The sequence below is a fragment of the Myotis nattereri genome (assembly GCF_964212035.1).
Source record: "Myotis nattereri genome assembly, chromosome: 1".
Lineage (NCBI taxonomy): Eukaryota > Metazoa > Chordata > Mammalia > Chiroptera > Vespertilionidae > Myotis > Myotis nattereri.
Window position 1 is genome coordinate 36,114,852 of NC_138075.1, and position 17,090 is coordinate 36,131,941.

At 41.2% G+C, this 17,090-nt stretch overlaps 1 protein-coding gene across 1 annotated transcript in view; it reads right to left on the reverse strand.

Moving 5' to 3' along the window:
• Nucleotides 1-326: 326 nt before the first annotated feature.
• KIAA0586 overlaps nt 327-17,090 on the reverse strand; it is a 107,799-nt gene continuing 91,035 nt past the window's right edge. The window contains exon 31 of the mRNA XM_081104306.1: nt 327-654. Coding sequence (XP_080960432.1) covers nt 512-654 — 143 coding nt within the window. The 3' untranslated portion in view covers nt 327-511. The remainder of the gene's footprint in view (nt 655-17,090) is intronic.

The window sequence follows — 17,090 nt, forward strand, 5'->3', positions numbered from 1 at the left end:
TTCCCAGTCAGGGAACATGACCAGGTTGTGGGCTCCATCCCCAGTGGGGGGTGTGCAGGAGGCAGCTGATCAATGATTCTCTCTCATCATTGATGTTTATCTCTCTCTCTCTCTCCCTCTCCCTGCCTCTCTGAAATCAATAAAAATATATTTTAAAAAAATTTTTTGGAATGAAAGACCTTGACCAACATAATTTCATAATTATGTACAAATAATTATATCTGTAGAACAAATGCTTAGATGAAAGAAGTCATGCATGCCCTTTCCACTATTCTGCGGTGCCTCGGGATTCTAAGAAATAATTCACAGCCATACTCACAATGATTTACATTTCAAATGCTTTATTTAAAAATTTTACCTACTCAAATTATGCTTTTCATTTTAATAAAAGTTTAGAAATAGTTTTTCAGAATACGCTCAATACCAAAACAGTGTGAGAGATGGTTTTATGTCAGAGAAAAATGACCTCAAAACCAGCGGCACAAATTCTGTCGTGGTTCTCACTCCCCATTCAGAAGGTGTCTGCTTCCGAGGACTCTGAGTTCCCCTGGATGCTCGGGGATGAAGGGCAGTCCTCCAGGTTCGCCGAGGGTAGCGTCACGGACATCTTGGTGGGTGACGTCTGACTAGTGAAGGGCGGTCCTGCTTTACCTCCTGTAAAGAGGAGAAATTCGTTCAGCTAAATAGATGTATCCTGAGTATGGTGTGCTTTAAGCTTTCCTAAATAATACAGGGGATCAAAACAAGGATTGCATACGAGGTAATTTCTTCTCTCCAGGTGCTCAGAACTTGTCACAGATAAAACATTTTAAAAGTATATGATATGAATGCTTATGTGCCCTCCACCCCCAGTCCATATGTTGAAATCCTACAGCCTGGTGTGAAGGTATTAGGAGGAGGTAAGGCCTTCGGCAGGGGCATAGGTCATGAGGGTAGAGCCCTGATAGAGAGGCCTGAGAGAGTTTCCTGGTCCCTTCCACCATCTGAAACCAGAGAGAAGGTACTGACTATGAACCAGGAAGGGGTGCCTTCCAGCCTCCAGAACTGTGAGAAATCAATGTCAATTGTTTAGAAGTTACCCAGCCTGTAATATTTTCTTTTCTTATTTTTTAAAATATATTTTATTGATTTTTTACAGAGAGGAAGGGAAAGGGATAGAAAGTCAGAAACATCGATCAGCTGCCTCCTGCACACCTCCCACTGGGGATGTGCCTGCAACCAAGGTACATGCATGCCCTTGACCGGAATCGAACCTGGGACCCTTCAGTCCACAGGCGGACGCTCTATCTGCTGAGCCAAACCGGTTAGGGCTAGCCTGTAATATTTTCTATAGCAGCCTGAATGGACTGAGATAGCATTACAAGTGCCAAAGGTTGTGTACAGATGAGAAATGCTACAGGCAACATAGCGAGTAAAGGAGGCTGTTTGGGACGAAGAATTCATTGAAAAACACCAGAGCTTACTATATATATATATATATATATATATATATATATATATATATATATATCTACCCGTGAATACCCTAATTCATCCCTCTAAGTTTAAAGTATATTGACTAAGAACATACAGAATGCCAACTCGGTATTATTTAAGAACACAAAATCCTCATTTCAAATTTCATGCATTTACCATATACGCATAAGAATAGTAAACATCTTAAGAACAAAGTATCTTAAACAATGTTAAAGACATCTCTGAGTAAAGAGTCATAGTACTTTTTCTAAAACTCCTTTATATTTTTAAAATAGTTTCCACAGTAATAAAGTGAAAAATTTTATAGGGATAAAAGTAGATAGTTCAGTAGATTTCAGTGGTGACTCAATCACAGCTGTCCAAGATGATCAGAATACTTGTAAAAGCATATTCCTTTCATATCAGGAAGTCTAACAAATTCTATTTTAATATTACATCATTCCTTTTTGTTACTGGTATCAGGTATGTGGGGTTTTTCTCTCTCACAGATTTGGCATCATTATAGCAACATCACAAACTGTGCCACCATAGTATAATCCTTTAAGAAAGCAATTCTTATATCAATTTAAGTAGAATAAATATTTTAAATAGGAAGGAAACTTTTAAAAATTTAGCTCTGTCAGAATACAATAAAAACATTAAGAAACAATAAGAACTGCTCTGAAAAATATCTATGGGACATAAGCGTTATTTAAATATCCTGATATTTAAATATTCTGATATTTTGTAAAGCCTTAATGCAGAATCCAAAAAATAACCAAGAGAAGTATCCCAGGTGAGAGCTCACGTCGTCAGTAAAGTAAAAACTAACACAGGGTATAACTACTAGTATGTTGAGAGCAAAATTAATTTTCAACCCATAAAATCAATGCAGCCCTGACTGGTTTGGCTCAGTGGATAGAGCTTCGGCCTGAGGACTGAAGGGTGCCAGGTTCGATTCTGGTCAAAGGCACATGCTTGGGTTGCGGGCTTGATCCCCAGTAGGGGGCATGCAGGAGGTGGCTGATCAATGGTTCTTTCTCATCACTGATGTTTCTCTCTCCCTCTCCCTTCCTCTCTGAAATCAATAAAAATATATATTTTTAAAAATCAATTAACTGTTACCTTTCCCCATTATTAAGAAAAACTCATTCTTTGAGTTCCATATCTTTCAAAGACTATACTGATACCAGAAATTATTATTTTCTCTGTTATCTAATTGCACAAAGCTGCTCTCTATGTACCTTCATTTTCCCTGTGCACAAAATAACTGATTAAACTGTCAATGATGTTATGAGAACTATAATTTCTTATCTTTTTGGATCTTAAAGACATTTCAAAATGCCAAAGACCACATTACATTCAATTATTGTAACGTTATGCTATTTTTTGCAGTTACTGACTTATATTAATACAGCGATTAAATTTTTACTAAGGTCTTTTCCCCATCATTTCACCTCATCCTAATAGTAATTCTGAAAGACAAACTGACAAGGCAACTGAGGCACAGAGCTGGCTTTTCCGAAAGCATACACTCACTAAGTAAAAATCGATACAAGCTGACTGTGTGCAGAGCCAAGATGGTGCTCAGAGGATGCACAGGTGAAAAAGAAATCAGCCTCATCTCCAAAAAGCTCAAAACTTAGTAGTGGAGATAAACATGCACAGGACTTCTTAGTTTAAATTAGGTGAAAGCAGCAGTTGAGCTGGGACTTACAAGATTAGAAGACAGCGAAGGAAAAGAGACCAACAAAATAAAGTCAAGATAAAGTTCGTGTGTTAATGGAACTCTGAGTATTCGGATAGCAAACTCCTGGCTGGATATGAGGAATGATGAAAGAGAAGGCTGTGAAGGAAGGTCAGGGTCAAATTCTGCAAACAATTATGAGTCACAATAGACTTTGAACATAGGAGTAATTATGAGCAAATATATTTTAGAAAAGGGACTTCTAAGAGTTGTGTGGAAAATAGGAGAAAGGAATCTATGGAGACAGTCCATGCAAGAACTGATGATCCCTGGAGTGGAAATAGATTCAGGATACCTAGAGGAAGGCTCAGTACTTTATAAAGAATTGAATATGGCTCTGAAATGACTGAATAAGTAGTAATAAGAACACAAACAAGCTTGAGGCTATGGTGATATAGAGAGGTGGGGAAATACTGGGGTCAGTTACATACTTGGTGAGTTTGAATGTCTGCAAAATGTGTGAGTAGACTTTTCTAGGCAACTCTTAGTCAAAATTATAAGGCAGTTTTAGAGAGATAAAAACAAAATAGCAGCCACCTAACCAGATATAATAAGTAGAACAGAGACGGAAAACTAAGATGGCGGCATAGGTAAACACCGGAAATTGCTGCCTCGCAAAACCACTTCAAAAATACAACTAAAAGATAAAACAGACATCATCCAGAACCACAGGAAGGCTGGCTGAGTGGAAATTCTACAACTAGAAGGAAAGAGAAAAGCATACCGAGACTCAGAGGAGGTGTGGAAGTAAAGTGTAGAGGTGCGGAAAGGGCTGGCGGCTGAGGACACGGTTGTCTTTTTCAATCGGAAGGGAGTCTCAAGCTCCTGACTGCTCTGAACTCCAATTCCGGGCGAGTCTCTGGGGACCCAAACTCATATGGGAAGAGGCTAGAGTCTAGCCACTAGACCAGCCGTGGGCAAACTACAGCCCGCGGGCCGGATCCGGCCCGTTTGAAATGAATAAAACTAAAAAAAAAGACTGTACCCTTTTATGTAAAGATGTTTACTTTGAATTTATATTAGTTCACACAAACACTCCATCGATGCTTTTGTTCCGGCTCTCCGGTCCAGTTTAAGAACCCATTGTGGCCCTCGAGTCAAAAAGTCTACCCCTGCGCTAGACTCTCTGACTTCGGTCGGACCTCGAGGGTGGTTTTCTCTCAGAGGTGCTTGCAGCGATTACCGGGACACTGAGAAGCGGGGCCTCTTAGGGCAGGACTGAGGAGCAGCCATAGCTGCTTGCTCCACCCTGTTGATCCCCTGGGACCCCGCCCAAGCTGTGCGCCAGCTTTTGCATATGAAAGGCCTGGCCCTTTGCAATCTGAAAATTACCTAACCAACTGCAGCTGGCCTAAGGCCCCACAGCAGCTTGCATTCCTTCACAGCTGAGCTCATGCTGAGTAGCCTCAGGCAGAGGCTAAATTAGCACCTCCTTAGTGATCCAAGAGCCAGTGTACCCAGTGGTCAGAGTGGGACCATCCAGATTACAACTCCTCAGATCCATAAGGGACACACTCAGGGGGCAGACTCAGTGAGCACCAAAGCCCCACTGAAGCAATTCAAGTCTTGCCCCAGAAGGGTGTCTCCAGCACAGAAGTTCTCCCACTGCAGACACAGCTGATTCTCACAGCCAATTGGCCTGGAGGTCAATTCCTCCCAGTGATACCTACAACAATCAAGGCTTAACTACAACAAGACTTGCACACGGCCCACAAAGGGGTGCACCAATAGTGTCCACCTCAGGTAATTGGGGAGGCTGAGCCACTGGGCCCTATAGGACACCTAGCACACAAAGCCACTCTATCAACACAGGGAAGCATAAAAAAATGCAGAGACAAAGAAACAGGACACAAATGACAGAAATGAAGGAAAGCAAACTACTGGAAAAGTGTGGTTCAAAACCACACTTTTAAAATTTTTCAAGAATTTTCTAGAAACCTCCAATAAACTTAGTAAGACACTCAAGAAATCTAGTGAGACCGCCGATAAATTTAATGAGATCCTCAATAAGTCTAGTGAGACCCTCGAGGTTGTGAAAAAGGACCAACTAGAAATCAAGCATACAGTGACTGAAATAAAGAATATTATAAGACTTCCAACAGCAGACTAGAGGATCGCAAGAATCAAGTCAAAGATCTGAAATATGAAGAAGCAAAAAACACCCAACTGGAAAAGCAAAATGAAAAAAGAATCCAAAACTATGAGGATAGTGTAAGGAGCCTCTGGGACAACTTCAAGCGTACCAACATCCAAATTACAAGGGTGCCGTAAGAAGAGAGAGAGCAAGAAATTGAAAACCTATTTGAAGAAATAATGACAGAAAACTTCCCCTACCTGGTGAAAGAAATAGACTTACAAGTCCAGGAAGTGCAGAGAACCCCAAACAAAAGGAATCCAAAGAGGACCACACCAAGACACATCATAATTAAAATGCCAAGAGCAAAAGACAAAGAGAGAATCTTAAAAGCAGCAAGAGAAAGACAGTCAGTTACCTACAAGGGAGTACCCATACGAATGTCAGCTGATTTCTCAACAGAAACTTTGCAGGCCAGAAGGGAGTGGCAAGAAATATTCAAAGTGATGAATGCCAAGAACCTACAACCAAGATTACTTTATCCAGCAAAGCTATCATTCAGAATTGAAGGTCAGATAAAGAGCTTCACAGATAAGGAAAAGCTAAAGGAGTTCATCACCACCAAGCCAGTATTAAATGAAACGCTGAAAGGTATCCTTTAAGAAGAGGAAGAAGAAGAAAAAGGTACAGATACAAATTATGAACAACAAATATGCATCTATCAACAAGTGAATCTAAAAATCAAGTGACTAAATAATCTGATGAACAGAATAAACTGGTGATTATAATAGAATCAGGGGCATAGAAAGGGAGTGGACTGACTATTCTCGGTGTGGGGGAAGGGGTGTGGGGGATGTGGGAAGAGACTGGACAAAAATCGTGCACCTATGGATGAGGACATGGGGGGGGAGTTAAGAGCGGGGGGTGGGGGGGCTGGGAACCTGGTGGAGGTGAGCTATGGGGGGGAAAAAGAGGAACAACTGTAATAATCTGAACAATAAAGAATTAATTTTTTAAAAAAAATTAGAACAATAAGAACAGTGATCTCCTAGGAAAGGAAAATAGACTGAGAAGAGAAATGGTGACAAAAATATAGGGAAGGGCAAAAATAGTAAATAAGGAGAAAATAAAGGAAAACAAAAGGAAAGTGTCTGAGGAAAGGAGAAAAGGATCGAAGAGTGAAGGGTCACACGAAGTAAGAGATGGTTTTCAGAGAAGAGTCTAGTATAAATCATCTAACTCATAATTAGTAGAGCTAAGGCCACAACTCACTTTCCTTTGCCCTATACCAAATACCGTAATTACCCACAGAAGAAACTACTACTGCTAACAGTTGTTGAGGGAAGTTCCATTTAAGTGGTGGTATGGAATGGCAGGAACAGCTGAGGAGGGGAGCAGTGATGAAGGTCCAAGCACAAGTCCCTTTATGACAGGTCAAGGGCAAGTCTAGGATCCAAATGATGTCTACTGATCAGACACGTGGGAATGGTCCCATGCAGACTGTCGGTGTGCAGCTTCTGTGTAGCAAGGAGTAAAGAGCAGGTTGAGGTCTAGGTGGTTTGGCTCAGTGGATGGAGCATCAGCACACAGACTGAAGGGTCCCGGGTTCGATTCCGGTCAAGGGCATGTACCTTGGTTGCAGGTTCCCAGGCCCTGACTGGGATGTGTGCAGGAGGCAACCAATCGATGTGCCTCTCTCACATCGATGTTTCTGCCTCTCCCTCCCCCTCTCCCTTCCACTGTCTCCAAAAGTCAATGGAAAAATATCCTCAAGTGAGGATTAACAACAACAAAAGAAAATCACTTAAAAAATAGAGTGGGTTGAGTGGGGGGCGGGAGAGAGCATGGATTCTGGAATAGGACAGAGCTGGGCAGCTGGACTTGTCCATCCATTTACTCAGCAAATATCCACTGAGCACCTACTATGTGCCAGGCACTGTTCTAGACTCTGGAAATTTCATCCGTGAACAAGACAAAGGCTCCAATCTCACTGGCATCATATTCCAGTCCGGAGTAGGGGCGAATGAGAAACAAGTAAGGAAATAAACATAAAGAATGTCAGGAGATGATAAGTGCTATAAAAAAAAATAGGTAAGGGGTAAGAGCAATTGTGAGTGACAAGAGACTTTGGGAAAGTTAATAACTTCCCTAAACCCTAGTTTCCCCATCTATAAAATAAAGATAACTACCTACCTCGGAGGGTTTTGTGAACATTACATGGAATAAGGCATAGAAAGTGTTCTGTATGGTGCTGGCACAGGGAAACCACTCAGAATAGATTAGCTCTTTATATGAGCTTCTGTTCCTTTTATGTAACTGGAAAGGAACTATCCCAAGAGGCAATGACCCTCAGGGTGGGCCACAAAAGGCAGTGGCTTCAGAAAGGGTAAGACTGTTTCAAGGAAGTGCACCAAGCAAACCCCCACAGCTCTAGAAGGCCTCCAAGTAATTGTGCTACTTTTAACTCTAGTAATTGTTTAAAACAACCAATTATGTGAATAAAATGCACTATTTTATCTAAAATTGTTTCACAATATACATTTTGGGAAAACTTTGTGAAATATTAATCTCCATAAGCTAAAACAGTCACAGTTTAAGAACTTTAAAAGAGAAATTTTCAGACTGAGAACATTTTTTTAGAGCATCATTTTCATTCCTGTTAACAGGCAAAAAGAGTAACATTCCTATCCAGTTATGGTCCTTTACAGTTTAAAAAAGTTTTTTTAAAGAAAAGACAAACTATCTCAACAAATCATCAGTAGAGCAAACATAAATTTTCTACCTATAGTAAATACAGTCGGATGCTTTTGAATTTGACTTCAAAAATTTCCACAGCCATGTCATAACTCTATGATGTAATTGTTTCAACAGCTGTTTTCAGATTTTTGTTTTTAAAGAGACCATTTCTTGATTCAATGGGGTTGCAGTATGTCTTTAACCTGGCATGCATTTAAGCTGCGCCACCACTGAGGGAGATCATGAGCTTGAAGGTTCCTAAGATGTATTTTAATATACTTTGTAGACATTTGGAATTTGAAGTTCAAATCTTTTTGGCTTTACAAATATTTAAAATTTATTAAGAAATTTTATGCTTTCTGTTCTTTGATACTGGATTTATAAGACTAAGGAACAAAAAAGCTAAAACTAATTTAAGTAATATAAAGATTTTTTTAATTTAAGTAATATAAAGATTTTAAATGTCCATTTAAGATTTTGCCTGTATATTGTCTGTATAACTTTTAAAATATATATAACTTTTGAAAATGTTTTTAAATTTAGATAATTCAATTTCATCAGTAAGCCTTACATTCTGACTCTAATCTTCAAACCTTGGTAACACCTATTATTACTAGTATATCTCTGTCATTTGCTAACTTCGAGAAATCCAAACAAAGCCTTCTCTCCTAAAACAACATAAGACAAGCAGATAACTGCATGTAGCACAAGCCTTGCTACATGGGGGGCCTTGACTTACGAGTTTAATTAGTTCTGAGACCGAGCTCGTTAAGGAGCTCGTTAACTCAAATTACTCTGTCAACTCAATGCAAAAACTCAGCAGAGAGACAGCTGGTATCTCAAAAAACTCGTTAGTCGGGAACTCCTAAGTCAAGGCCCCACTGTATATGAATTTGTGGTATTCTTCTATGAGACGAGGAGTAGATAGAAGTACTTTAAATTGCCAGGTTTTGGTGTTTTCTACATGCAGATAAAGACTAGTTTGTTATAAACTGCACATTTAAAAATAAAATTAGAAAGGAAAGAAATACAATGGTCTTCTTCTTCTTTTTTTTTTTTTATTCCTCACCTGAGAATATGTTTCTTGGTTTGAGAGAAAGGGAGAAACATTGATTTGAGAAACATTGATCGGTTGCCTCCTGTGTGTACCTCGACTGGGACCAAACCTGAAACCTAGGTATGTACCCTGACCAGCAATCGAACCTGCAACCTTTTAATCTAAGTACTTAACCTTAATGAGGATCCTAACCCATATCTCATGGATGGACAACCAGGGATCTGTGAATACCCTGAAACAGTATGCAAATTATTTTCATGTAAGTACAATTGAGGAGGGAGACAGATGGGCATAGCTATTGATGTCTTAAAGGGGTCTGTAGCCCCAAATACTTAAGAATCATTGACTCAAAGGATACCACAGCTCCATGAGTTGTTTTTCCAACAGTAATGGCAAAAGAACTCTCCTGTTAATTGTGGATGCTTTGTTTTCCAAAGGCAGCTCTAATATAGCACTTACCAACTGCACTGTAGTTAGTTATGTATCTGTCACTTCCACAGGGTAGTATACTCCTTAAGAGCATGGATTGGGACCTGCAGTCACTGCCTTCTGAGTGACCCGTACAGCAGGTACACAGTAAGCACCTGTGACCTTCTCATCTCGTATTATCATTAGTTGCTGTGGGTCTGCTGTTCCTGTTAAATGTGGCCTACATGAGGTCAGCGACTGTGTCTTGTTTCTCTCTGCATTCTATAAAGTTGTAGCATAATGCCAGGCCTTGCAATGATGGCCGACCCTGATTGGTTTCCACCTCGAGTCTGTGGTTCCTCATGACTAACAGCTTGCTTAGATTCACGGCTGACCAGATCTGGTCTTTAGAATCAGCCCCGAGTGCCAGCAATGCAGTCACTTCCCAGCTGTCTTTGAAAATGTAACAATATGTCAGCTGTGTTTTATTGAGTTCTTGAAGTATTTTTCCTGTCCACCCTGGACACATCTCCTCTCGCTTTAATTCCTTGTTTAAGCAGCTGCTAAACTATCCTGCTGCATTCAATTCTCCTCACATACTTAACCTAACCCTGCAGATTTTGCAACATTATAGCTTCAGTGCTTGAGAAAAATACTGTAAGTCTTGATGGAGAAGGTGCCTGGTCATTTGATGTTTAGTATGTAATATTTTATCTGCCTCTGCTTTCCAGAATTAGTCACTATTAAACATTTCTTTCCTTGCTTTCATGTTTAAAAGTGATTTAATATGTTAGTATAGTCTCATCCCAAAATATGTTTAGACATAAATCCCATTACATTTTTTAAGTTTACTATTGCTTCTGTTTTCTGAGTTGACAAATGCTTATTTTAAAATTTATAATTTAAGATACAATTCTTCCTATAGGAAGAATAACTGCATCGGCACCTGTAAAAACATCTCCAATTCTTTTTCCTCTAAAAGCAATAGTTAATGTGAAGGATTCGTTTCTTCTTATGCCAGGTTCCAGCTGCTTCACTTTGTTTAAAACTGACTTCAAAGTTTAAACACTGTCCTGTCCCAACAAATAACCTCCCCCAGATGGAATTATCTCAAGTACTATCCTCAGAGCTCTGAATACCACACCTGCAGCCTTTTAATTCAACATTTTATAAACTTTCCAAAGGGAAATGATAAATTTTTTCTGTCCCCTAACTTCCGGAGAGTTGAGCTCAGTGCCTGGAGGGAGTTCTATACCTGGGGAGTGTTTATAGATATTTAGGCAAAGAACAAATTGGGCTCGCTCTCCCTCTCAGGAGCCTTTCCCTTCGCCCTCTACTTCCCCCAGGTGTCTTACCTTTGCCTTTCCCTCTCCTAAGCTCCAAGGACCCTTCTTTTGCGTCCGTAACTTGTTTCCTGAGCCTGTGCAGCCCAGCTGGCTTACTTCTACTTCCTCTATAACTTTCTAAAGAAACTTTCTCTTATAATTTGAAAAAAACAAACAAACTAGAATTACTATCTCTACTATGTTGATTATTATGAGAAAAAGAAATTGCAGGGAAATGAAAAAACCTGAATAGCTCCCAAGTCCAACAACTTTTAAAGTAAAAATCATCCCCGTAAGTCAGATGTAAGGTACAGATTGGGCTCAATGTGTCCGAGATCTATATCACCTGGTGAAGCTACAGTTAAAAATTTTTTTTGCATAAGAAAATCAGTTAAGCATAGAAATAATCATGATTCATTTCTATTCACTAAAAAGAACACAAACCAAATGCACTCCCCACAGTTGCTCTCATAAAACCAGGTAAACAGAAGCCTGATATAGTGGCCTTAATATAAAGGAGGAAGTTAAACAGCTGGATTTTAATGACCATCAATAAAATAATACTTTACCTAATAGATTATTATCTTTATGCATCAAAGATTAGGGGAAGGAGGAAGCAAAAGACCAGAAGAGAACTCACAATTTGTATTAAGTAAGAGAAACCCACAGGCCATTTATACATATATTTTAAAAGTTCTCACAGATATTTTTACTTAAGGGTTTAATAATCACAAAAAGCAGCTTAGAATTTCTCATCTCCCTAGGCCAGCCTGGGACATGCTGCCTAACACAATCTATGTGAAACAACCAATAAAGTTGTCGGGGAGCACAAAAGAGCCCTACACTGTTCAACAGAAGCCAAACGTTAACATTAAAATGAAATAGGCCAGGGGAAACTCTCTTTATGGTTAGAAAATTATGAAGCAGAGAAATGTTAAATAACTGGAGAGAGAAGTCTGTAGTACACATAGTCCGCTGTCAACCCATGCTCTGAAAAGCACCAATAACTGCCAATAACCACTGTTTTGAACAAATTCTTAGGACAGAATGATTTGGAATAAAGTCATAATATGGCATAACCAGTATTTTTTGATTTTCTCTAAGGTAAAAGTCATCTCTCAAGCTTCCTTTATTTCACAAAAATTTCAGGTCGATTTAAAAGAAGATTATTAAATGAATGTGATTTTAAGCATTACATAGTTCATTAAACTAAGCAATATATTCTCACTGGAGACAAACAGTCCTGTTAAACTACTGTAGTTATACTATAAGAGACATCAAAATTAAATGTTTAGAAATTAAAATGCAATACAGTTCAATGAAGAAATAAAATCTTAAAAGGAGCAGTTTTAGAGGAAAATATAGTTTTATAAGAGTAAGATTGTGGGCAAATAGTTTACTTATCCTATATAATAAAAGGCTAATATGCAAATTGACCAAAAGGCGAAACAACAGGTCACTATGATGTGCACTGACCACCAGGGGGCAGACACTCAACGCAGGAGCTGCCACCTGGTGGTCAGTGCGCTCCCACTTGGGGAGCCCCATTCTGAGCTGGCGAGCACAGTGGTGGTGGTAGAAGCCTCTCCTGCCTCTGTAGCAGCACTAAGGATGTCTGACTGCTGACTTAGGCCTGGGGGGGGTGGGTGGGGAGGAAGTGGGCTTAAGAACATCAGTCAGACATCCCCCAAGGGCTCCCGGACTGCAAGAGGGTGCAGGCAGGGCTGAGGGACCTGCCCCGCCCGCCCCCTCCCGCCCGCAAGTGCATGAATTTCATGCACTGGGCCTCTCATGTATTGATTTATCTGTAGCAGGTAAGTAGCAGTCTTCTCTGCGGTGGTTGCCTTCAAGCCCAGAGTTCAAGCATATGTACTGTGTTATGGTAAGAAATCAGCAACATCATTCCCTTTCATACTTAACAAAACAGGCTGGAAACTAAGAAAGAGTACGTTCAGTCTATGTAAGGTTCAGCTTAAAAAATTTAAGTTCCTCTTATGTACCCATCATTATTACATTAGGTGTTGTGAAGCCCCAAAGAAGGGTAGGACATTATCTCAATCCTCTTTCATTGGAAAGACAAAATGAACACAGAGCAGAATGAGAGTAGTCAGCAAATCTTCCAACTGCTCCTGTTCCACCTAAAATACAAGAGATTTCAAAGGCTGACACCCAACCGAGCTCTCTGCCTTTTAAAATTATATCATTTCTGCCCTAACCAGTTTGGCTCAGTGGATAGAGCTTCGGCCTGCGGACGGAAGGGTCCCAGGTTCGATTCCGGTCAAGGGCATGTACCTTGGTTGTGGGAGGCGGCTGATCGGTGTCTCTCTCTCATCAATGTTTCTGACTATCCCTCTCCCTTCCTCTCTGTAAAAAAATCAATAAAATATATTTTTTTTAAAAAATAAAATAAAATAAAACTGTATCATTTCTACCTGCTGATGTCTCCACTTGTGCAGCTCGAATGCTACGCTGGGTAGTTTTCCTTTCCCTCTTCTTGTTCGATGACCTTCTGGTTTATTCTCTTTAAAAAGGTGCTATATGTTATACCTGGATGGCTTTGCGTAAGGGCGTTGTGAAGCCCTTTCTAAACCAGTGATTTTTTAACCGAGGTTTGGGGTAGAGAGAAGGGAAAGTCTGAATCACATTGGGGACTTTTCAAACTAACAAGGGCTCCCTTCTATTCTGATAGGCCTGCACTCTGGGTGTATCCCCAAAGGGAGTTGCTGCTACAGTGAAACACTCTTCTAAATTCATAAAAACCTAAATGTGAATTTTATACACTCCATTTTATTTGTAATAAAAAAAGAATGTTTCATTAAAAAAAAATTTAGCTCAAAAAAATTACAACTATTTCATTACTTCAAACCAAAACATACTTCGGTCATCTCTTTGTATCATACAAAATTACATTAGTAAAAACATCTAAATTGAAATAACATATCAAATCTGTTATTATTTTTAGATCTCCATTAAACCACTTCATAGGTTGAAGTAAAATTATTGTAATGCTGGATTTAAATAAAGGATAGGAAAATAAATGGTTTCCCTCCATTTTACTGCTTCATTTCCCCCAAGATTCAATTCTTTGCATATAGTGGCTCAAGAAATATCCAGCAGAACGATGTTTCTGAAATCTTTATGTCAAATGGAGATACCACTCTGTGATCTTTTATAGGTCAGTTTTTAGGGGAAAAAACACTTCTATCTATTTTATACTTTGGTATGTAAGATAAAAAATTGCAAGTAGCCGGAACCGGTTTGGCTCAGTGGATAGAGCGTCGGCCTATGGACTGAAGGGTCCCAGGTTCGGTTCTGGTCAGGGGCATGTGCCTGGGTTGCGGGCATATCCCCAGTGGGAGATGTGCAGGAGGTGGCTGATCGATGTTTCTGGCTCTCTATCTCTCTCCCTTCCTCTCTGTAAAAAATCAATAAAATATATTTTTAAAAAAATTGCAAGTAAATGATAATCAAACACTATATCAGCTGTAAGTTAGTAGCTAAGAGCACAAACTCAGAAGCTAAACTGCCTAAATGCAACTCTCAGTGCCAACACGAACTGGCTGTGAGACCTGAAATACCACCACTTTGTGCTTCAATTTACTCTTCTATTTCATAGGTTTCTGATGATCATTAACAAAGATGATGTATGTAACTAACTTAGAGCTGTAACTAGAAAGTAGGAACTCAATAATGGTAGTTTTATTGTTATTTAGCCTATGATTATTTTCTAATTTTTCCCATTGACAAAAAAAAAATCATTCTTGTTAGGCAATCTTTTCAAAATAATTTTGACAAGGAGACTTTTTGTTTAAAAAAGAAAATGGAAAAAATACTGATCACATATCACAGCAGTAAAGCTAAAAGGAATTTCACAAAGTATCTTATTCTTACTAATAAAGAAATCATGATTCAGAGAGGTTACTGACAAAGAAATCAATGTCACAAATTAGTAGTAGGGACTATAACCCACAGCATACAGTTCTTCCCCACCTCCTAACGTTTTTATACTCTTCTACTAGGATATGCCTTTAGATACTGAGGCCTGTACGAATAACCAGCAATGATCTCTAATACTTTCTTTAAAAATTATCAAGGAAGGAGATACGATGTTTAAGAGTAAAGCCTTTGCTTTCGGAGTTGGACTTGGTTTGACTCCCAGCTCTGTCATTTTTTATTAGTTACTAGAGGCCTGGTGCATGAAATTCGTGCAGGGGCGGCGGGGGGGGGGTGGAAGTCCCTCAGCCTGGCCTGCGCCCTCTCGCAGGCTGGGAGCGCTTGGGAGATGTCCAACTGCCGGCTTAGGCGTGCTCCCCAGAGCGGGCCTAAGCTGGCAGTCAGACACCTTTAGCACTGTTGTAAAGGCGGGTGAGGCTCCCCACCACTGCCGCTGTGCTCACTGGCCATGAGCCCGGCTTCTGACTGATCGGTGCTCCCCCTGTGAGAACACATTGACCACCAGGGGGCAACTCCTGTGTTGAGTGGGATTGGGCCAAAACCAGCTCTCCAACATCCCCCGAGGGGTCCAGGATTGCGAGAGGGAGCATGCCAGGCCGAGGGACCCCACCAGTACACAATCGGGGTCAGGGAGGAACATGGGAGGTTGGCTAGATGGGGAGGGACCGCGAGAGGGCTCCAGGTTGTGTCCAGTCAATCTCACTCAGTCCCGATCGGCCGGACCCCAGCAGCAAGCTAACCTACCAGTTGGAGCGTCTGCCCCCTGGTGATCAGTGCACGTCATAGTGACTGGTTGACCGGTCAACTGCCCCCTGGTGGTCAGTGCATGTCATAGAGAGTGGTTGAGTGGCCTTAGCATATCATTAACATATTACACTCTGATTGGATGAATGGCCCACTGGATGACCAGACACTTAACATATTAGTATTAGGCTGTTATTATATAGGATGTGACCTTGGGCAAAATATGTAACTTCTCTGAGCCTCAGATTCTCAAGTATAAAATGAGGCTATTACAGGGGTGGGCAAACTTTTTGACTCGAGGGCCACAATGGGTTCTTAAACTGGACCGGAGGGCCGGAACAAAAGCATGGATGGAGTGTTTGTGTGAACTAATATAAATTCAAAGTAAACATCATTACATAAAAGGGTACGGTCTTTTTTTTCCAATAGTTTTATTCATTTCAAATGGGCCAGATCCGGCCCGTGGGCCATAGTTTGCCCACGGCTGGACTATTACCTAACAAATTGGGTTAACTGAAGATCTTTGCAGAATGTATTACATTAGGAAGTATACTTAGAAGGTAGCTACTATAGTATACTGAGGCCCGGTGCACAAAAATTTGTGCACTCAGGGGGTCCTTCACCCCGCCTATGCCCTCTTGCAGTGTGGGACCCCTCGGAGGATGTCCACCCCAGTGGGGATCCTCACCCCATGGAGGTTTGGCCAGCCTGGGTGAGGGGCTGATGATTCTTTTCAGGCTGGCCACAATCCCTTTACAGTGGGGGGTCCCCACTGGGGTGCCTGGCCAGTCTGGGTGAGGGGCTGAGGGCTGTTTTCAGGCTGGCCAAGCACCCTGGCGACGTAAGCTCCCAGCCTCTCTTTTTTTTCTTTTTTTCTTTTTTTTAATTCTGGGATTTATTTACCTTCTATAATTGAAACTTTGTTGCTTTCAGTGGAGCTCAGAGCTAGGCCACAGAAGGCAGGGAAGCTTGGCTTCCTCCATCACTGGAGCAAGCAAGACTCCAGCTCCGTGGCTGCCAGTCGCCATCTTGGTTGAGTTAATTTGCATATAGTCGCTCTGATTGGCTGGTGGGCGTAGCTTAAGGCGTAGCGAAAGTACAATCAATTTGCATGTTTTTCTTTTATTAGTATAGGATTACTAGGGGCCTGGTGCACTAATTCGTGCACCTTGAAAGGAACTGTGGGCACAGGGGAGGGTCTTGGCCCATCCTCCATGCCCTTACCTGGCCTTTCCCACCGTGGCCCTGGTCCTCTGTCTGCCAGCAGCCCCGCTCCTGCCACTGCCGCCACTCCCACACATTGACAGCGCCAGCCCCACTCGCACCTACTGACGGTGCGGAGCAATTGGGGCCAGCGCCAGCAGCGGGTGCAAGTGGCGGCTGCTGCCCTGATTGCCTCTCAGGGGCAGGGGGAGGTGGAGAAGCCCTCAAAGCGATATGGGCCGGCAGCCTCCACTCGCACCCGCTGACGGCACTGAGCAATTGGGACTGGCACTAGGTTGTGGCAGCGGGTGCAAGCGCTGGGCAGGACCACAGCGTGTGGGAGCAAAGAATTTTCAGTAACTACCAGAGGCTCGCCTGATAAAAGTG